This window comes from Elephas maximus, chromosome 19, assembly GCF_024166365.1.
Source record: "Elephas maximus indicus isolate mEleMax1 chromosome 19, mEleMax1 primary haplotype, whole genome shotgun sequence".
NCBI classification, from domain to species: Eukaryota; Metazoa; Chordata; class Mammalia; order Proboscidea; family Elephantidae; genus Elephas; species Elephas maximus.
In genome coordinates this window covers 39,150,886-39,174,189 of record NC_064837.1, presented here as the reverse complement: position 1 = coordinate 39,174,189, position 23,304 = coordinate 39,150,886, and the positions used below count along the sequence as shown (strand labels likewise).

The window sequence follows — 23,304 nt, the reverse complement described above, 5'->3', positions numbered from 1 at the left end:
GGTTATCAGGCTGGGGGACTTAGCTAATTCAACTTAACAAAAGGCTGACTAATAAATTTGTATCTGCTTTAAAAATTTACTATGAGAAATAAAACTCCTCTTCTTCCAGCCTGTCTGAGAAGAATACTCATATTAAATTTTTTTTTTATTATTATTAGTAAGGATAAGTGAATTAACCAACCAACAACAAAAGAAGATTGGGAAGACTGGAGTCTCCCACTTTAGTCTCTCTTAGTCCCTTGTCTTCTGGGTTCCCTATACAGTCTCAGATTATGGATTCTTGGTTTTTCTGTTTCCAAAGATAGGTTATCTGAACACATTTGCACCAAGGCCCATTTTCAAAATGCATTAAAGCAACATACTTAATTTTTCCAATTTGGCACAGTAGCTTTTACTACTTACCTCAGTGGGCTGAGGGAGTAGGAAGAGATATTGGTAACATAACGGAGGTGGTGATGTAGAAGTAATGAGTCCTGACATACAAGATTTCAAAGGGAAAACACAAAGGATATGATTGCTGGTCTCCAGATGTTAACCTTCTCAACATTTCATGTTGGCTCTTTGATTTTGTGCATGTACCTCCTGGGAATGTTACCATTATCATCAAATCTTGGTGCTCCAAAGATAGAAATTGGTTTGTGAATATTTAGCAGGAAATTCACGACTCATTTTACTAATAGAGAAAATGAGAGTTGGAGGCTAAGTATCTTGTCTAAGACCAAAAGACCAGTTGGGCAAAGTATTTCTGTAAATTCCCTCTGGACTAGAGGCACTTTTCCTCCCAGCGTTTCACCCAATAAAAAATCATCATCATAATGTATCAAGCTAAAAGACATTTGTTATTCAGCTTTTCAGCTCATTCTCTTCTAATCAACTTGCATTAATATAGAATCATTTTAATGTGTTTCAGATTTTGTTTTTATTTTCCCTTGCTTTGAATGTTTTCTCCATTGCTGCATGTGCTCAGCTTCTGTATTTTCTGATTGCCTTCTTGACCACATTGCCCTTAAAACTGTAGCTTTCATACCCACTGCCTCTTTTTGTTGTGCCATTAAAGTGACACTCAAAATACAGCGCATGGTGTATGTAATTTCCAGGGCTTCTTCTCTACAGAGCTGATTGTACCTGTGCCGGTCATGTTATGGTTTCTGTGACCTCCCTAACGTGAGGTGGTAGCGTTAAAACTAGAGATTTAATTTTGTTTTTAGGTCATTTTTGGAACAGTGCTCTATGCGTACAGTTCTTCAATACCACCTCATTCCTTCTTAGCCTGATTTCTGTTCATGTTGCTTTATTAAAAATGGTTTCTTAAAGGTGAATAATGACTCCGCTAATCAACAAATCTAGCTGAGTTTTTCTCAGTCTATATTCTTGACAGTTTAGCACTCCACCCCCCACACCCCCTTACCCAGAAACTGCCCTCTTTTGGCTTTATCAACATCATGTTTACCCTGTTTTTGTGCTTCAGTTTACATTGATTGCTCTTTGATTACATTTATTGAGTTTCCTTCTAACTTGTGTAATAGGTAAATCCCAGTGTTCCAGCCATTCCTTCTCATCTTAGGCATCTTTTGTCTTGGTCATCTAGTGCTGCTGTAACAGAAATACCACAAGTGGCAGGCTTTAACAAAGAGAATTTTATTCTCTCACAGTCCAGTAGGCTATAAGTCCGATTCGGGGCACCGGCTCCAGGGGAAGGCTTCCTCTCTCTGTCGGCTCTGGAGGAAGGTCCTTGTGATGTGTCTGTCTTCCCTTGATCTGGGAGCATCTCAGTGCAGGATCCTCAGGTTCAAAGAACTTGCTCTGTTCCCAACACTGCTTTCTTGGTGGTATGAGGTCCCCATGTCTCTCTGCTCATTTCTCTCTTTTATATCTCAAAAGAGATTGTCTTAAGACACTATGTAATCTTGTAGATCTTGTCAATATAACTGCCACTAACCCATCTCATTACATCATAGTGATAGGATTTACAACACATAGGGAAATCGCATCAGATGACAAAATGGTAGACAATCGTGCAATACTGGAAATCATGACCTAGCCAAGTTGACAGGTATTTTTGGGACACAATTAAATCCATGACAGCTTTGATGACTCACTTTTAGCCCTGCAATTTCTTGAACTGTAGCAATGCATGTAAAGATCACTGCTAAACATCTCTACTTGAGTATCCTACTGTCGTTTTAAACTCAGAAAGCCTAAATTTCAACCCATCATTTTTACCCCTAGGTAAGTCATACCATGACATCCACCTCCAAATTTCCATCAAAGATGCCATCACTCTTAAGCAGAATGGAAGCCTCTTACCTTTTGGTCTTCATCCTTCTTCAACAAGCACCTGGTCACTGAAAGTTCTTCCTTCATAATTCTCCTGTGTCTTTCCCTTCTTTGCAACCCACTCCATCCTAGGCCTTTTCTGCATTATGGATGTACTAGTGGGTCTCTGGAGCCCTGGTGGTACAGTGGATAAAAGCTTGGCTGCCAGCGAAAAGGTTGGCAGTTCAAATCCACCAGCCACTGCTTGGAAACCCTATGGGGCAGTTCTCCTCTGTCCTGTAGGGTTGCTATGAGTTAGAATTGACTTGACAGCAATGGGTAGTTGGTCCCTGGAGCCCTGGTGGCACAGTGGTTAAGAGCTTGGCTGCTAACCCGAAGGTCAGCAGTTTGAATCCACCAGCAGCTCCTTGGAAACCCTATGGGGTAGTTCTACTCTATACTGTGGGGCTGCTATGAGTTGAAATCGACTCAGCAGCAACGGATTTGGTTTTTTGGTTTTAGTGTGTCCCTACTGGATCTCTCCATGTTTCCAGGATCCCTCCCACCCCCAACACACACACACACACGCAATTCCCTCTGCAGATTGCTGCCTGACAACCTCTTCAGAGTGTATTAACTCTTCTCTCAGACTTGGGATAGAGTTGTGATGGTGACAGGTAACAAAAACTCTTCATTAGCTTCTCGGTGTCTTTAGATGATGTCCAAACTCTTTACATTGCGACTCAAATTTCTCTTCAGTCTGATTAATACTCCTGCAGACTGTATCCACCCTACCACCTCATTATCCCCAATTTGCTTACATAAAGAAGCACTTACTATAGACAAACTGGAATACTTATTTCCCCCCTTATAACTCATGCACTTTGCTACCTTTGTATTTTCATGCTATTTATCTGTCTAGAATATAACGCTACGTTCATTTTTATTTTGCCATCTTTCAAAGCCCAGCCTTTTCCAAAAGTCTTAGAAGACTTATTGCACCTGGCTATAAAGGTCTGTACCTGGGGCGACTAAGTAGATTGTCATCCAAACTGAGACACTTTTGAGAATGAAAGGGGGTATGAACAATAGTAAAGCAAGGACAGCAGACATGTACCAGGATGGCTCTGGGGAAACTAGGATGAATGTCCCCTGTCTGTAGCCCACGTGTTTTGTTTGCACTTCCCATTTGGCACTTGGCATTTGCTATCCTGTATTGCTGTTAATGCTCTTATAGTTGTGTCCTGACTCTCCAGCAAGTCTATCCCCAAGGCAATTACGTTATCCACTGCGTTTCCTCACCCCACCACCCCGAACCTAACACTCTGCCCTATAGAAAAAATAAATTTTTTTTTTTTATTTTTTCTATAAAAAAATGCTAAATTGTTTTCATTAATTAGAACATTGGTGGATGTCTCTATTTTGTCTTATATTTAAGAGCTGGTTTTTGCCAAAGAGATATAATGTTTATTTTTTTCTCTCTAATTTAGCTTATTGACATGTGCGTGGAGAACTGTGGTCCAAGTTTCCAGTCTCTGATTGTGAAGAAGGAATTCTTGAAAGATAGTCTAGTTAAGCTGCTGAATCCCAGATACGCTTTGCCATTAGACATTCAGAATAAAATCTTGAGTTTCATTAAGGTAAGTCTGTTATATACTGTATGGGATGGTAAACTTCTAAGATTAGGGACTTAATTGTATACCTCCTGATTGATTCAGGGATCCTTTACAAACCTAGCATTGAGCCAGAAAGTATTCTTACTATTTTCTGTGTAATAATAATAATGTCTTGGCATTGGATAGCGCCTTTTTTCTAAAGAATTGGGAATTATTTCCCTACTTTTCTCTCAGTTTCTACTTTTTCCGTGTCAGGTAGGAAAGTTTATTATGTGTATGTTCATTTTGCAGATACGGAAACTATGTCCTAGAGTAGTTAACTAACTAGTTCAAGGTTACTTGGCAGAAAAAGCTCCTGATGTTATTTTAGAATCTGTTGATTTTGAATCCAGTACAACAAAAACCGATTAATAGTATCTCTGCCAGAATTTCGTGAAGATATTGAAACATGGGAGTCAGATGATAAAAAATATTTCATATCATTATTCTAGTTTTTGAAAATGCACATTTTGTCCGTAGTTTTCTCCTTTTGAGAAAGGTACTTAACTCTCAACCTCCCATTTTCTGTCACCTGTTTAAGAATTGTGTTTTGTTTTTACTGCTGTTTTAACTCTGGAACTTTCTGTCCTTTGGATTCAGACTTGGTCTCAGGGTTTTCCAGGAGGTGTGGATGTAAGTGAAGTAAAAGAAGTATACCTTGACCTGCTTAAGAAAGGCGTACAGTTTCCTTCCTCAGATGCCGAGGCTGAAACAAGACCACAGGTAAGGAGGCCTTTCCTTGACCAGTGTAGGGTAAGATAGCATATTACTCAAGATTTTTCTCATTGCAAGGGGCAAACCTAGCTCCACCTACCTTAAGCAAAAGGTGGAAATTATTAGAAGGATGTTAAGGTATCTCCTATAATAACAAACCCACAAAAATGCCAGTATTAGCTGGACTGTTGACACAACAGAGAACCGGGCATTCAAATGCCTTTAATTCGTCTACTTCATTTGACTGTTAGCTTCATTGTTCTCTCTCATTTCAGACTAGCTTTTCCACATAGTGGAGACAGCTCCCAAATTTCATGTTATAGCTTTGGTTTTTTCAGTTTCTAAGTCTGAAAACCTGGAGAAGAGACAGATTGAATCAGTCTGGTTCAGTTCCCATTTCTGAACAAATCAACTGATGTGTAAGAACATGGCCGCTCCCATGGGAATCAGTTGTATGTAATAGAGGAGGGGGCAGTTTTCAAAAGAAAGAGTTGGTGCTGGACTGGCAAAATAATAGGTTCTGTCATAAGTAAGGAAACCCTGGTGGCGTAATGGTTAAGTGCTACAGCTGTTAACCAAGAGGTTTACAGTTTGAATCTGCCAGACGCACCTTGGAAACTCTACGTCGCAGTTCTGCTCTGTCCTATAGGGTCACTATGAGTCGGATTCGACTCGATGGCAGTGGGTTTGGTTTTGGGGACCATAAGTAATATAATGAATTTCAGCTTATAATTAATAGCTGTGCTACTGGGAGAGTTTCTAAAGGTTCATATGTATCCATTCCCAGGTTTGCAAATAACTTTGAGTAGCCGATTATAATTCAGCTCTTATCTTTCCATAATTGCCATAATGTGAAATAGTAGCTCTTCCCTTCTGTAGATTGGTGAGTACTGTCTTTGTGGAATAAACCATCAGGTGTTTACTAGAAGTCTACTTCATGGAAACGCTGCCTTGAGCACTAACTCTTTTACCTGTGCAAGCTGCTCCTGGCCATTAACCCCTGCCCCATCTTTTCTCTCATCTACTTATGAGCCTGCTCACCATACCCCTTTCCTACTTTGTTCCAAGGCACAATATGGTAGTAGCCTAGAACTTTGCTATTCAAAGTCTGAGCTGAGGTATAATCTGGGAGCTTGTTATAAATGTAAGTATGCTCCACTCTAGACTGCTGAATCAGAATCCTTGTTTTAACAAGATTTCCAGGTGATTTCTGTGCCTATTAATGTCAAGATGTACTGGCCTAGATCCCTGGACTTTGGGCTCTCCACCCATGGATGGAAATGAGGCATTGGCTTAGGGGGGGGCATTTATTGGTGAAGAAGGAGATGCCTTGCCAATTGTAGATTAAAACAACTTGACATAAATTGATGTATCTTTTGTTTTTAACAGTCCAAAGAGAGGAGAGCAATAATTTCACATTGCAGCTTATCATGTAGACCCATGGTAAAAGCCATTTTATTTTACTAAACATTTGATTAAATTGTAATTCAGTTAATAATTATAATAGCAGCCACCTGTTACTCAATATCTGTTCCATTACGGGCACGCCATTTGCTTTAGTACTTTTCTTAAAATGTTGGGCAGGTTGTACACTGGATGATTTACTCCAGGCTAACACTCTGTACCCAAGTCTTTGGTTGAAAGAAAGTGATTGAGTCACTTGGATGGACAAACTGGGCTTGGGGTGGCTATGTGAATTCAGGTAATCATATCTCCGTATTTCATATTGACAGACTACTCAGATCTCATCTAATCCACCAACATCTGTTCCTACTGCACCGGCTCTTTCTGCTATAGTTGCTCCCAAGAACCCGACCATTACATTGGTCCCAGAACAGGTAACAACAGCAGTAGTATTTGTTGGTGACTTTTCCTAAGTTCTAAGCACTATATGTACAGTTCATTTATTCTTTTAACCACAAGCAGCTTATAATTTTAACCATCATTATAAGGTATAGGTACATTATTATCCTCATTTTACAGAGGAGGCGGCTGAGGCTTAGTGATGTTATGTGGCTTATCACGGTTTGGTCCTAGGAAAATTAATCCCATAGAGTCTGTCTGATTCCCAAGCCTAAATGCTTAACAACTGTGCTTGGCTGCTGGCGTTCATGGCTTTGTGGAAGCTTGGCTGTGGACTGCATCTTGTGTCATCCAGCTGGTTTCCCTTTCTCCTGGCAGGACTGTCCATATACTCTTTCAGAGAGCTCAGGAAGTGGTAGTCTTATTACTAGTGCTAATTGTGCCAACTGAATTTACTTTTTACCTCTTTGTGTATAGCTTTTTATAAAGGGTCCATATAAGCAATTATTATATGAAGTTCATTTCTGTCCTGTTATAAGGGATATATCTTTGAAGACTTTATGCTGTTATTCTTGAGGATTCCTTATATAAGAGTCCATGTGATTAATTCCTCTTAGGATTTAATCTAGAAAAAAAAGTTTATCTCTTGATTCCTTCTTTTTTAATACCACAAGAATTATAAAAACCTTCATGTTTTTCTGTTTTCCCATTGGTTGCCAAGAAGGCCAGACTAATGTTTGCTTTTGTTTTTAGAAACTATCCCATCTAGTTCCTAGTATAGTCACCTTCTCCCTTCTCAATACTGGTTCTGATCTGACTTCTTTTTCTTCATTTTTAACTTTTCTAGAGCATATTTTTAGGTTTATTATGAGAGATTACAAATCCTTTTAGGAGGTAACAGATTATTCATTTGTAAAATCAATATGGGTGTGTATACTTGTATAAGTTTGAACATCTTAAATTTTGCTCAAGCATTTTCTCTTCCAGCCAGTGTCCCCCAGGAACAGGAAACAAGGTAGTGATTTGTTGGTGCCACACGTACTGACTGGTGCTTACGTTGCTCTCTGCAGATTGGAAAATTACACAGTGAGCTGGATATGGTGAAAATGAATGTGAGAGTGATGTCCACCATATTAATGGAGAACACCCCCGGATCTGAAAACCATGAAGATATAGAGCTTTTGCAGGTGTGGTATGGTTTCAGGGACAGTCAGTTCATGTGTCTCTTAAAGTTCTTTTCTAAACTCAGAGCCTTGGAGATGGGAGACACCTTGACATCGTCTGGTCCATTCTCCTCCCTGTTAACTTCAACTGATTTCTAAACTTCACAGAAAGAATCAAGGATGACTTTATTAGAAGTAACATAGGCATTGTCCTTACCCTTTTAAAACAAGTAATTTAACATCATTTATAACCTTGGTCTAATTATTTTATATGTGTAAAAGTTGCCTCTAAATTCATCCACTTAACAACATATTAAGTGTGATATGGCAAGGGATATGAAAATGAGGAGACTGTTTTTGTCCTCAAGAAACTTAGGTCTAGTGAACAAGATTATTGTGTTAACAATAAGCATCATAGCACACTAAAATGATGTTTTACAAATAACAATACAGTTGAGTATTGTAGATGCTGTAATAGAAATTTGTTCAGTACATAGTGGGCTCATGGGTGAAGATTTTGGGAAAGGTTTAGATGGAGAGACAATACTCAGTCTGTGAGGGAGAAAGTAGGCAGGGCATTTGGTCCTGCATGAGCATGTAGGAGATTAAAAATGAAAGTTAATCATTAAGTAGAGTTCATACATAGTAATCCTTTTTAAAAGGACTCTTGGCGGTACAGTGGTTAAGTACTCGCCGCCAACTACAAGGTCAGTGGTTTGAACCTATCACCAGCTGCTCCATGGGAAAAAGATGTGGCCAATGCTTCCCTACAGATTATGGCCTTGGAAACCCTATGGGGGGGTTTCTCTGTCCTACAGGATGTTGGAATCAACTTGATAGCAATGGGTTAATCCTTTTTAAAATCTGTGCTTGGGGATTTTTAAAGATATAAAATTTCTAAGAACTTGTGGTATTACTAAGTGCGTTAAGTAAAATTTAAAAATTAAAATCAAAGTAAGGGAGTAAGCATGTGGTAGAAGGTATTTTTCAGAAATGGCCACAGCAGTATTTCTGGTTCCACATGCCCTTCCAGAGGCATTCAGAGCTCAAAATGAAAGATATAGGACCTTTTTCTCATTTTTTTCCATCTGTCTGTAGCAAACAGTCCTCGAATTAAAAAAAAAAAAACAGTGAAACGTTCCATTTCAATACTACGTGAATCCAGTTTTAGATTTTATTCCATCCTGGAGTACACTGAAATGCCTTATTTTCTCAGAATCTTTTGATGCAGATGTTTGGTTGACTTTTGCACAGATAATGCCGATTCCTTGGTTGCTGTTTGAATGCCAGAGCGGGAGGCTGTGTGTTGCTTTGAATAGTAAAGAGCCTTTGGTTATAAATCAACATTAGAATAATACTCATGGCCAATTGAAGTTGAATGGGATCTGGCATGAGATCAACTTGTTGATACAGGCTATTGAATGTGTAATTTATTTTCCTTTCGATGCTTTTGTTACTATCACAGAGATCTGGTGTGAGAAGTGCTATTCTTAATTTCTTTTGACAAATATTTAGACAGTTAAATATTTTTTCATCTAAATACTCCCTAAGTGATCTAAAATAATGTGATAAAAATCTCCTAGGGAGAGAGGGGGCAAAATGCATGTCTGATTCAAGGATCTAAAAAAGAAGACAGCCAAGATACAGTATGGAGAAACAACATAATCCTTTTCGTTTTTGCTTTTTCAAAGGGTTTTCTCACACCTGAGCTATTCAGATCGATAGAATTACAACCCGAACTGTTCAGATCAATAGAGTTAGAAGCCTCAGACAATGCTAGCTGTCTGCCTGGCTGCTCTCATGTAACTTTATGGGGCTTTCAGAGGCTTCAGCATAAGTCTAGGGGCGTCAGAGGAGGGGGCAGCAATTTGAAAGGCAGTGCTTGGATGGGCACAATACAGGGCAAGGGAGTTCAACTGCAACGAAGTGATGAAGGTACCTGAAGTCAACTCTATGAGTGATGAAAGAGACATTTAGTTTTTTTTACAACCAGGTAATAATATTTTTAGCTTGAGATAATAATAAATTTACCTCTTCTCTTACTTACATCCCATCGAGATGACAAAAGAAATATGAAAATAAGACTAAATGCCGAGGATTACAGGAAGGCCTGGGCAGACTATCAGCAGACCAGAACATGGAGAACATTCAGTGCCTTATAAAGCAGGTGGGACTAGGCCTACTGAGGAACTGACAAAAGAGACCCCTCCAGAGGGACATTTCCTAGAAGAAACCCATAATGTTAACCTTAGAATCAGAGTAATATAGGACAAGCCTTGAGCAGTCAAATGGAGATTGAAACAGCTGCATCTGTCCCCTGCTGTCTAGCAGCTAAACTTTAGTAGGAGTGAGAGATTTCCAGGGTGGGTGTTAAGGCCAGAGAACAGGGCCGCCCTCCAAATAACAGGGTGGCTTCCCGGAGAACCTGGGAACCTCTGCAGCCAGAAGAAAGATGACTAGTACTTCCTGGGGTTCTTAAACCGTGCAGGTGAGGAGCCTCATCCTGGAGATAACATTGCAGTAGGGCTGGATGGGACCCAGGAATTTGCATTTTAAAGGTGCAATTCTCAGGCACCTGGTATGGAAATTTGCAGGTGAGAAACCCTCCTTTAAAGGAAAACATGCCCCAAGGCATCTACCCCCTTCATTCCACATCCTCTACCTCTGCACACACACACACTCATGCAGCGATGATCAATCCATAGCAGTGGGTCTAGCGTATTAGAATCACCTGGGGAGCTAAAACCAACAGCAGCAACAATAGCAATGCTACATAGTCCTGCCCTACCAGACCCAGTCCTACCCTAAAAAAATATAACTTTCTTTTGTTGGAGCCTCAGGCAGCAGTTATACCAGCTTTTCCCACTCCCAAGCCATTCTGATGTGCAGGCAGGATTGAGAATCACTGATCTAGACCTCAATCTAATCACTAAACATTTGAGGCAAACCAGTAGCATTAAGGAAAGAAATGAACTCAAATGGAAGAACTAACCTCCAAGGAAACTGATAACATCAGGAAGCAGACGATAACTTTAAAGTATGTGTAAGGCTCTCAAAGAGATCTGAAAAGCTATCCCTTAAAACAAAAACAAAAACTGAACTAAACCAGAGGCAAAGAAGTTTCCTAAGTAAAATGAATGCTTCAAAGGCCAGCATAGCAGGGACAGGGGTCTGGGGACCATGGTTTCAGGGACATCTAAGTCAATTGGCATAATAAAATCTATTAAGAAAACATTCTGCATCCCACTTTGAAGAGTGGCATCTGGGGTCTTAAATGATAGCAAGCGGCCATCTAAGATGCATCAATGAGTCTCAACCCACCTGGATCAAAGGAGAATGAAGAACACCAAGGACACAAAGTAATCACGAGCCCAAGAGACAGAAAGGGCCACATGAACCAGAGACTACATCATCCTGAGACCAAAAGAACTAGATGGTGCCTGGGTACAACCGATGACTGCCCTGACGGGGAACACTACAGAGAACCCCTGAGGGAGCAGGAGAGCAGTGGGATGCAGACCCCAAATTCTCATACTGGTCTGACTGAGACTAGAAGAATCCTGGTGGTCATGGCCCCCAGACCTTCTGTTGCCCCAGGACAGGAACCATTCCCAAAGCCAACTCTTCAGACATGGATTGGACTGGACAATGGGTTGGAGAGGGATGCTGGTGAGGAGTGAGCTTTTTGAATCAGGTGGACACTTGAAACTATGTTGGCATCTCCTGCCTGGGGGGGAGATGCGAGGGTGGAGGGGGTTGGAAGCTGGCGAAATGGACACGGAAAGACAGAGTGGAGGGAGAGAGCGGGCTGTCTCATCAGGGGGAGAGTAATTGGGAGTGCATAGCAAGGTGTATATGGGTTTTTGTGTGAGAGACTGACTTGATTCGTAAACTTTCACTTAAAGCACAATAAAAATTATAAAAAAAAAACAAGTAGATGGCGTGAAATAAAAACAGAGCTGTTGGAAATTCAAAGTTTGCTGAAATAACAATAGACTTGTAACTAGAATTGTGTGTTAGACTGTCTCATATCTTCCGTGTTACTTGATGCCTTTTTATGTTTTTCATTTCTTTGTCTCTCTGTAATGTAGTCCACTGATTTCTTCAGACCCATTACCAAGTTTATTAATTCTCTCTTTAGCAGTCTAATATGATACTTGACCTATCCATTATGTTAAATTTTATTCACCGTGTTTTTATTTGATTCTTGTATTTGATTCAGTAGTTCTGTTCAATTTTTTTCTAGTCATTTTTTAGTATCTTCTTATCCTGATTTTCGTCTGTATTTTATTTCTTTAAATATATTAAACATGCTTATTTTATGTTTATATCTCATAGGTCCATATTAGAGGTCTCTGAGGGTCTGATTTTTGTATCTTGGTTTCTGCTAACTCTTGGTTATGATGGCTATGATGGGAAGAATAATGGCCCCTCAAAGATGTCCATGTTCTCACTCCCCAAACCTGTGAATATGCTGCATTATATGGTAAAAGGAACTTTACAGATGTGATTAAGTTAAAGATCTTGAGATGGGAGAGGATCCTGGATTATCCAGGTGGGCCCAATATAACCACAAGAGCCTGTATAAGAGGGAGGCAGGAGGATCAGAGTTAGTAGTAGGAGATGTAAGGATGGAAGCAGGAAGTTAGAGTGCTGCAAGGAAAGGGCTGTAAGCCCAGGTTGCAGACGGTCTCTGGAAGCTGAAAAAAGCAAGGAACCAGATTCTCCCCTAAATTTTCCGGAAGGAATACAGCCTTGCCAACACCTTGATTTTGGACTTCTTACTTCCAGAACTGCAAGAGTATATTTGTGTAGTTTGAAGCCACTTGATTTGTGATAATTTGTTACAGCAACAGTAGGAAACTAATACGATTTTAGTACCTGGAGGTGAGGTGCTGCTATAACAAACACCTAAAAATGAACATGACTTTGAGATTGAGCAGTGGACAGAGGCTAGAAGAATTTTGAGAAGCATGATAGAAAAAGTCTGTATTGCCATAAACAGCCTATTGGTAGAAATATGGACATGACAGTTACTGTTGGTGGGGGCTTTGAAGGAAGTGAGCGCATGATAGAGAAAACCTATTGCCTTAGAGAGTACCAAAGTGTCATAAACATTCTGTTGGTAGCAACAGGGACTTTAAAACCGCTGCTGGTGAAGGCTCAGAAGTCAGATAGGTGGTATGTTCCATTTGGGTTATTTGAAGAGAGTTGGTAAGAGCTCAGCTGCTAACCAAAAGGCGAGCAGTTCAAATCCACCAGTCGCTCCTCAGAAACCCTATGGGGCAGTTCTGCTTTGTCCTAGAGGGTCGCTATGAGTCGGAACTGGCTCAACACCAGTGGGTTTGGTTCTTTGGTTTTTGGTAGGGCCCAAAGAAACCACAAGGCTAATTCGCTATCCTGGGGCTAGTGACAATGCTCTAATAACATCCCTAGTTATCAACAGCCAAGAGATGGGAACTTTTTCCAGAACCCGAAGGAAAGAATCATATGACAGAGCAGCAGTACCTTTGGTTGAAGGAGCAGAAGGAATAAACATCCATACCTCACTCTCCTCCATTGTCCTGTCAGCAGGCCTGCTGGCTGGATCCATCTGGAAGAGGGCAGCATACATGTTGATGTGGTCCCTACAGGTCAGCCCCAGGGCACAGAGCAGGGTGGAGAGGGCCTAGCGGTGAATTTGGAGGGCAAAAGGAAGGTGTTTGCATATAAGAAGTTTCTTGGTTCTTCTTGCAGATACTTTACCAGTGTTCACCACCTTATTTATGCTCAAGTTGAGCATTAAAACCCAGACTGTATACTTGGAACCTCTTCCTGTTTTGCTTGTGCTTACCTCCTAGAAGCTATTCTGTTTATTTGGAACCCACTTCCTGTCTGTTTTCTTCCATTGGAAATTCAATATATTTACTTGGAATCCTCTATCTCTTTCTTCAGTCCATGCTGAACAATTAGATCCTGAAGCCCTGCTAATGAACGGGGTCATATTCTTTGTTACACTCTTAGAAAATAAAACCATGTTTTGTTGTTAGAAACCTTTCCCCACTGCTTGTGGACTTTGAGCTTCACTAGGGGTGGAGACTAGATTTCTTTTGTTTGTCAGAAAGGAGTACAAGGACTCTGAGGTTGCATCCAGTTTAATGAAAGTTGTGATAAGTTAAGGGTGTCTACTCCAACCGTGGGAATGAAGAGTTGCATCATACGTGTCCTGATTTTATTTTCTTGGCATTGTGCTTGGCTTTTAGAGTACCTTTCTCAGTAGCTCCTACCTGGATTAGTTGACCTTCTCTGCTACCTCCCACTTGAGTTTTTCTTTTTTTTTTGCCCATCCCCAATAGGACATTGAAAGAAGGGAATGTTTTAGCGTTCTGTAGCATAAAGACAGTGTTGATTTTAAAAGTACAGCTATAGAAAACTTCAGTGTACTAAAGGAATTAAAAATAAAAATGATGTGAATCTAAAATTTGATCCTGTGAGGATAATTTGTAACCAATAAGAAAGTTTAAAAAAAAAAAAGTTATCTCTCCCCTGACTGTTGTATTGCCTTTACCATTCAGAATGGTGTAAGGTATTAAGAGTGAAGGGGACTTGCAATGTCATTGAATCCATCTCCCTGTCTTAACAGGTGAGGCTGCATGTTCAGAGAAGGGAGTGATTTGCCAACACAATGGCAAGTGAAGGAGCTGGAGCTAGGACCTCATTCTCCAAGACTAAGTTCTATCCATTATACCAACTTGGTTCTCATGTTGACTGTCCAGTGTAGATGACTAACCTATTGTCATTTCATGTGAGATGTCTTAGCTCTTGACCTAGCTTGGAAGCAACTTGAAGGCAGAAACCAAGTGGTATACTTTTATGTATATTTAGAGTATATGCTTTACACACTGTATGAGTTCATTAAGTGTTTGTTGAATAGATCAATGTTCTTTGAAGACTTAGTGACTGAGGACAAAAGAAAGCCTAAGGGCTTACTGAAGACAATGACATTAGAGAAATAACCAAAAACCCGTTGCCTTTGAGTTGATTCCAACTCATAGCGACCCTATAGGACGGGGTAGAACTGCTCCATAGAGTTTCCAAGGAGCGCCTGGTGGATTCGAACTGCTGCCCTTTGGTTAGCAGCCATAGCACTTAACCACTACACCACCAGGGAAGTGAAGTGTTGACAATGTTTAGTTGGGAAAAAGAGTTGGAAGGATTCTAATAAATTAATGATCTTCATGAGGATTGTGTTGACAGTTTACTTATCATTCGTCTGAGGCTTGTCCAGGGTAAAAACAGACTACATGAGCCAGTTAAGCTGAGAATTGTTCAGTTTTAGAGTAGGTGGTCAGGTACAATAGTTTTTATTTTGAGCAAATAGAGACCTCTGGGTGTCCTGCAGTCTAGGTGAGGACTACTAGAAAAGAGGAAATAATGTTAAAAAATGTTAAGGCCTGATAATAAGGGTATTGCCATGCAGATATTTCCAGAGAAGACTTTCAAGCAAACACATTTCTTCCTGGTTTTGCTTTTTCCAGGAAGATGTTCAAGTACTTTTATTTATTTGTACTGAGTTGCCCTGTGAAGATGATGGTGGAATGATTATAGTCGAAGTTGAAAGTGCCAAGAGACCTCCTTCCTTAATTCTTGAGTGCTCTGTGGAAGAGTAGGAGCCATCTGAATGTAGGGAGAGGAAGCTCTTAATGAGCTCCCTTTTGTTTTACAGGACAGACTTTTGAATTGGCTATTAAATTCACTTTAACTTAGAAGCTTGCCTTTGCTTTGATATGGTATAAAGGGAGGCGATTCCAAGGGTTCTCTGCTGGACATCTGCACCAGCAGCTGTTACTCTGTGTGTCGACTGCTCCCCGCTCCCCTGGCTCCCCACCATCCACCAGCCCTGCGGGTGCCTGCTGTGGGGAACTTCTGACCCATCCTTTTTGTCCATGGTGCTTGATCTGTGCTGTTTCCAGGTGGCTTGGCCCTCCTCTGAGACAAACATCAATTGCAAAGATCAGAGTGGGCTGGCCGTTTGAAGAGGTTTTTAAAATTCTGCTGTGCAATCCTGCTGAGAGATGTGGTGCTCCTTTCATATTTACTATTCCATCTGTCTCTTGAAAGGGCAAAAGGAGGGTCTTCATGTGACCAGGGGCTGTTGATATTGGCTGCAAATTCATTTCAAATTAATTTCTACATTTTTGTCACAAACATCTAACAGCCACTGTATTTCCTTGATCTTGACATTGCTCTAGCAAGGCTGCCAGTGAACAACAAGAGGAACAATTTCTGTATACTCATGCAAGCAAGAACAAAGGGAAGGTTCCCAGTCATAATGGGGTTGCTTTTACGTGTCATTCTTAGTTCTTTCCTTTGTACGGTAATGGGTCCTGAGTAGTAGCATGAGTACTATAGGATGTTCGTTGTATTAGTTAAGCTTATAGTGACACTTCTTCAGGCAACCATAACACATTTATTGATTACCTGCTGTATGCCAGGTGCTATGGGGCTTCAACGACATCATTTTTTATTCTTACAACAACCCTATAGGATAATTGCTGTGGTGGATTAATTACTTTTGTGTGTGGCCTTTATAGCCCTGGTCTTGTAACTCCAAAACGTGATTGTGTGATAGGGTAATGATAGCCTACCAAGGGGGTTGGTCAGTTTTGCCTTAAAAGAGAGCCAATTCCAGAGCAAAGAGGCGAGCCCACCACCACCAAAGAGGGAGAGACCTACAGAAGAGACCCGCAGTGGGCTTCTCGGCCCACGAAGCAAGAAAGTTGAGTGCTTTTGGGCAGAGACTGAGGCCCAGGGAGAAGTCTACGCTTGACCCACGAATTTGGGACTTGCCAGCCTCCAAAACCTCGTGAGCCATTTCCTTTAAATGGTCCGTGAGTTCTGTGAGACGCTACAAGAAATTAGGGAACCCAAAGATGGGAGGAAGAGTACTGAGGCAAGAGGGAATAGTTGATGGAGTGATACAGAAGCTTGTAAAAGGTAGACATTTGGGACATCTTTAACCTCTGCCTCATAGGACAGCTTTGTGGTGATCCTTATAAAAGAAATTATTTGTTTAGTTGCAGTTATCCTTGTTTTACAGATAAAATAGGGGAAAGGCAGGCTTTGGACTCAGGTGTACTGAGTCTAAAGTCTGTTCTCCTTGCAGCATACTAGAAGCCTACAGAATACCACCCATGGGCCAAACCCTGTCTTTGTGAATAAAGTTTTATTGGAACATGACTACACCCACTTGTTTGCATATCTCTATGGCTGCATTCATGCTACAACAGCAGAATTAAATAGTTGCAAAAGAAACTTCATGACCAGCAAAGCTGAAAATATTTACTAGCTGGACCTTTAAGAAAAAGTTCGTTGACCCTTGCACTATGCCATTGCTGATAGTGGCCAAGTCATTAGCAAATAGCATAGCTTTTCTGGCTGCACATGCCAAGTGTGAAAACCTAGATCTTTCTGTCTGTCGCACTTTTTTCTTTTATTACGTTTTGACTTCTAAACATTTTTGTTACAATTTTGTGGAGATAGAAGCTTTTACCGCTGACTCTAAATGCCAGTTAGTGATAGTTTGATTTATTTATTTAGAGATTTTCTGTCAGGAGTCTTGAAGTAGATTGAGATTCTAAGTGGTTTCCTTGAAGCATGAATTTTTCAGCAGGTTTTTCTTTCTTGAGGGAAAGAGTCAAATAATATTCTCGTGTGATGTTTTAGCAAGGTCTTCTGCTTTCATTTTGAAAAGGGAGACTTCCCGTGTTTTTGCCTGATGTTAATTTCATGTTACATGGACAGATCCTAGCCAAGGTGAGATTGAAGAAATATTAATATCAGTTTTATGCTCCTGAGGTTTACTGGAGGTTTGCCTTGGAGAAAGTAAGGTGTAAGGCAGCAGTTTTTAAATGTCAGCGTACGTAAGAAACACTTGGCGTACTTGTTAGAAATGTAGATTCCCAGATCCCAGCCCCAGAGATCCTAAATCAGTGAGTCTGCTGTAGTTGCTTCTGATGCTTATGAGAAAATGTTGGTTTGGGGTATGGTCAAAGCTTAAGGCAATGATTCTAGATAGCCCAAATATAGATATTATCCATAACTAGTTTTTTTTTTAATCCTGGTTCAATTTACCTTGGAATGTAACTAGTAACTGTAAACTTTAAATGTTTATTTAAGTAAAACATTATAGGAGATAAAATTATGCTGCTGTAAATGTATTTTAACTACCTTCTTCCACTACCATGAATACTAACAACAGCATTTTATGTTTTCTCTACTGCTTTGTAGTTAGAACGTTCTTCATTACACACACCTCATTTGATTTTTATGTCAACCCATGAGGTAGATGTGGCAAGTCGTATGATATTTTCATTTATAGAATGAGGAAACTGAGATTTAGAAAATAAGCATTTTATTTCCCAACATTGCACAGCTAATAAGCAATGCATTTGTAGTTCCCATATACCACTTACAATTACTAATCCATCATTCCATCCAGTTTACCATTTTGACCTTATGACACCTGTTTTGATTTTTAGAGGAAAATGTAGTCATTTTATAACTCACTCCGTGTATCTTTTAACCTTCTGTTCAGAAAGATGAGTTGTCCATAGACAAGTACTTTGGTACTGTCCCACAGATGAGGATATTCGTAGTGTAGAAGAAGTAATCTCTCTGATTTCTTTGGCAGAAACTTTATAAGACGAGTCGAGAGATGCAGGAGAGGATCATGGACCTGCTGGTGGTGGTGGAGAATGAAGATGTAACTATAGAGCTAATTCAAGTGAACGAGGATTTGAATAATGCCCTCCTTGGATATGAGAGGTGAGAGCAGATGGAGTATCCTCTCCAACCGTCCTCCAATCCCAGTTTTACCACCAGTTACTCAGCATTTTCACTAGAGTGCCCATAAGTTGAAGCTCTTTGGAAGGTAAAGAATGAGTTAAAGACAAGGCTACCTTCTTCCTGAGATACAGGAGCTTGGTCCTGGCCTTCTGGGAGCTTGCGTGTGACTAACAAGAATGAGGGAGCAACTAAGCCGTGCATGGGGCATTCTTGGGCATCACTGGGCAGTGTAGGCAATAGTCATCTACTAATCTGTGAGCAGGGCCAGGATCTTACGTGTATTATCTGCACGGAGCACATGGTAGGCTCTCAAATAGATACATGTTATAGACAAAATATATTGGTGAAAATGGGGCTTGAGCTGAGTTTTGAGAAGGAGAAGAACATGGAATGGTAAAGAAAAACAAAGATGGCATTTTATGTGGAGAAAATAATCTATACAAAAAAACAGAGCAGCCAAATTTTATATAGGAACATAGATTTTTTATTTCCATACAGAAAATATGAAGATAAAAATTAAAAATATACACGATTTCTGTCACCTATTTAACATTTTTGTTTTGTTTTCTACAGTTTTCATAGTTGTGATCATAAAGAACATGCTTTTGCCTCTCCTTTGATTTTATTCACTGTAACAAGTATTCTGTGTTTTTAAAAACTTTTGGTAAACTGCATAATGGCCCACGTTTATCTCATACTTCACTTATTATTGGACATCTCAGTTGTTTCTAATTCATTCATCAAAATAATTGATAGTACAGTGTAATAGGCTAGTCAGTAGTCAGCCTATTACAAATGTACACACTTGGAAATTGAAATAAGTACCATGGAAGCAAAAGTTCAGGGGGTGTGTTCAGTGAGAATGACAGCTGGACTTAATCCAGGTTGGAGTGAGAGGAAGGGAAAGCTTCTCTGAGGAAATGCCATTTAAGCTGAGAACTATAGGATGAGTACCTAGTGCCATCCAGTCAATTCTGACTCTTCGCGCCCCTGTGATGAGTAGGAGTTAACTAAACAAGGAGCAGAGAAAGAGCATGTACAGCTCGTAAAGCTGTTATAAAGTATAGTTGACTTTGGGAGAGAGTGTTTGCACCCAGAACCCAGTCCTTTGTTACAGACAAGTGACTCTCAGTCTTTTGTTGTTGTCATTGTTTGTTGAGTTGATTCTGACTTATGGCGACCCTATGTGTGCAGAGTAGAACTGCTCCATAGGGTTTTCAAGGCTGTGACATTGCAGAAGCAGATTTCCAGGCCTGTCTTCTGAAATATCTCTGGGTGGATTCGAACCACCAACCTTTTGACTAGTAGTTGATTGCTTAACCATTTGTACCACCAGGGACGCCTCATGTAGAACGTCTTATGTAAAACATAGCTCCAGGAAAAAAAAAAAAATTTTTTTTTTTTTTTCCAGGCAAGTCTGGTCCCATTTTTCAACTCTATCCCTAGGGCCTCCTATCATAAAAATTCTGGAGTCTCTGAGAACTCCAAATTTGGCTACATCCTTTTATCTGTGTAAGAGTCATATTGTCATTTTGGGAGAGATAATTTTCCCTGGTGTGGCCCTGATACACCAAATCCCAGAGGTGTTGTTCCCAGTAAAAGCAACATTTCCGGAGACCCTTAGGAATGTTTTGTTGACAATTACTGGGAATATTTAATTGTACAGTGGCTGTATTTTCAACCAGCTGATAAAGAATGAGACCAATAATGGCATAAAGGGAAAAGTTGAACAGGCCCAGATTCAGATCTTCCTGAAGGTCCCAGACAAGTTGTTGAACCTTTTTAAGACTCAGTTTTGGACTTTTGTTTGTTTGCTTTTTTTCTTTTTTAAATCTATTTAGTACCTATTGAGAGGGTTTGGGCAGTAGAATGCTAGCACACTGACACTTATTAAATATTGATTTCTTCTCTTATCATCATTAATGTCCCACTGAGCCTTTAATTTATTGACTACATATTTTTCTACTGATCATGAATAAACCGAGAGTGGCATAAAACAACTGTAGTTGACGTGGGACTTTTTTTTTTTCCTCTCTCTCTCTTTACTATTTCTGTTGAGTAGAGATAACAGCTATTCTGACAAAAAGGTGGCTGGACATTGACAAGCCCAGTGACCAGGATATTTTAGTACTGAACAGTCTCATTGTCCTTGCCCTTTGTTTCCTATGGTTAAAATCTTAGTAAGTGGAAAAAATATCCACCCCACCCCCACCCCAACACACACACGCAAAGTGGTTTTCAGTATAGTGCTGCCTTCTGGTTTTCATCGTGGAGAATTCTGTTGCACACTTTACGATCGCTGACTGAAGACTTAAGTTACCTCTGTGGACAGCTTATTCTGATTCAGCTTTGAGCCACATGTGCCAAAATGACTGCAGTAAATTGTGTGACGGAAACACTTAAGTTTTCCTTAAGATTCAGAGAGAGATTCTCGCCACTAGAAAAGATACTGATCTGGTATTTTAGTTTTCTGTGACTGCTGTAACAAATTACTACAAACTTTGTGGCTTAAAACAACACGAATTTATTATCTTACAGTTTCATGGGTCAAAATTCTGAAATGGGAGTCACTGGATCAAGATCAAGGTGTCGGCAGGGTTGCATTCATTTTTGGAGACTCTAGGGGAGAATCCATTCCCTTGTCTTTTGCAGCTTCTAGAGGGTTCCTGCTTTCTTTGGCTTATGCCCCCCATCTTCGAAGCCAGCAATAACTGGTTGAGTCCTCATAGTGTATCACTCTTACTTCCTCTTCTGCCTCCATCATCCACATTTAAGGACCTTTGCGATTACACTGGGGTCACTTTCACAGTGTAGGATAATTTCCCTATTGTAAGGTCAGCTGACTGGCAACCCACATTCCATCTGCGGCCTTAATTCCTCTTTGCCATGTAACCCAACACGTTCACTGGTTCCAGCAGTCAGGAACATCTTCAGGGTGTCATAATTTTGCCTATCGCAGTCTGCCCTCTGGCCCCCAAAGGCTTAAATCCATTCTACTATAAGAAATGCATTCACATTATTCCAGCATCCCAAAATCTTGACCCCTTATGTCTAGGGAATAGCTATGCAAATAAGAACATGGCACTGTAAGCTGTGAAGGTTGTTTAAGCCCAGCACATAACTGACCAGCATATAAGAAGACAATGCTATAAATAGAAGGAAGGAAAAAATATCTTTTAGGAGAAAATTCTTAAACCTAAGTACACATTCAGATCCTAGGCTCATGGAGTCAATGTGTCAGAATAGTAATACTACATGTTTCTAAAGCAACTCTCAGTTTGCAAAGAAAACATTTACACATCCACCTGTATTCTCTCAATATTTGTGTGCATATGTGTATATGCATGTATGCATGCATGTGTGTACCTACCTACATACCTGTTGTCTACCTATGTATTATTTTCGCCCACGAAAAATAACTGAGGGGAGTCGTTCAAATGTTGTTATTCCCTTTAAGCAGATGGAGAACTGAGGTGCAGGAAGTCATATCCATGATCGTATTTAAATACTAGATATTAATGCTGACATTTGAACCTTGGAGTTCTGCCTTCAACTTCATTATTCTTTCAAATCTGTTCTGCTATTTCACTTCCCCTCCTTGACAAGCAATGTAAAATTAAATCAAAGTTTTAAAAGATCAGTATTCTAAGTTGGTATCACGTGTCTTATGAAAAGATAAGCAGTGAAACAATTAAAATGCTTTAACTGTATTTGAATTTTTTGAAATATTATTTGTAATGTTAAAATTGAGAATAAGAATATATTTGAGAATAAGAATAGTCACGTGTGAGATACATTCATAAAGTAAAATATTATATAGCCACTAAAATTATATTTCCAAATGATTATGTTCCTAGAAAAAATTCTCACAACGTAATTGAATTAGGATAAAGAATGATATAATGTATAATTTCAACTAAGTTTGAAAATAGATTCACTCATAGAAAATAGACTAAAAGGGAATACATCATAATGTTAATGGGGACTATTTCTGGGTGATGGAGTTATTATTTTGTAATCGTTTTCCATTTTCTCACAATTTTCTCCAGTGGGCATCATGACCCCTGTACATTGGAAGCAAGTTATTAAAAATATTTTATTGAAAATTGAATGTGGGTGAGGCTGATTGTCTTTGTTTCAAAATATTTGTGAACTAATATTTTTTTTAATTTTTAGAATATTCATATTTGTTTTCTTTTAAATATTTGCATTCTGATAATTTAAACAGGTTTGCTCGAAACCAGCAAAGGGTTTTGGAGAAAAATAACAACCAGGAGGAAGCTGCCAATGTAAGTGAATAGTTGTTGTTAGGTGCTGTCAAGTTGATTCCAACTCGTAGCAACCCTGTGTACAACAGAACGAAACACTGCCCCGTCTTTTGCCATTCTCACAGTCGCTGTTATGTTTGAGCCCATTGTTGCAGCCACTGTGTAAGTCCATCTCTTTGAGGGTCTTCCTCTCTTTCACTGACACTCTGTTTTACCAAGCATGATGTCCGTCTCCAAGGACTACTCCCTCCTGATAATATGTCCAAAGTACATGAGATAAAGTCTCACATCCCTGCTTCTAAGGAGCATGCTAGCTGTACTTTTTCCAAGACAGATTTGTTTGTTCTTCTGGCAGTCTATGGTATAGTCAATATTCTTCGCCAGCACAACATCATTCAGAGGCAAATGGAAATGTTATAAAATAGAAAATTGAATATTTTACCAATTGTACAATAAGGAGCAAGGCTTATCTAAAACAGGTCTAAACGAGGAGATGTGCATTGACCATTTGGAGTGGTTTTGGTGGTACAAAATATTTGCCTTAATAACTTGATGTTATCAGGTTATTAATAAGAGATGATAAGAAGATTGCCTAAGTAAGCAGAAGCTCGTGTAGAT

At 39.8% G+C, this 23,304-nt stretch overlaps 1 protein-coding gene across 6 annotated transcripts in view; it reads left to right on the top strand.

Annotated features, from left to right (window-relative positions):
* The window catches only part of TOM1L1 (target of myb1 like 1 membrane trafficking protein), a 44,987-nt gene that overhangs the window by 7,989 nt on the left and 13,694 nt on the right, over positions 1-23,304 (top strand). For 5 of the 6 annotated variants that reach the window (XM_049861127.1, XM_049861128.1, XM_049861132.1 and 2 more), the window contains 6 exons: positions 3,747-3,896; positions 4,512-4,634; positions 6,359-6,463; positions 7,499-7,615; positions 18,264-18,397; positions 22,647-22,707. In XM_049861127.1, coding sequence (XP_049717084.1) covers positions 3,747-3,896; positions 4,512-4,634; positions 6,359-6,463; positions 7,499-7,615; positions 18,264-18,397; positions 22,647-22,707 — 690 coding nt within the window. The remainder of the gene's footprint in view (positions 1-3,746; positions 3,897-4,511; positions 4,635-6,358; positions 6,464-7,498; positions 7,616-18,263; positions 18,398-22,646; positions 22,708-23,304) is intronic. The other variant, XM_049861129.1, reaches the window with a different exon arrangement.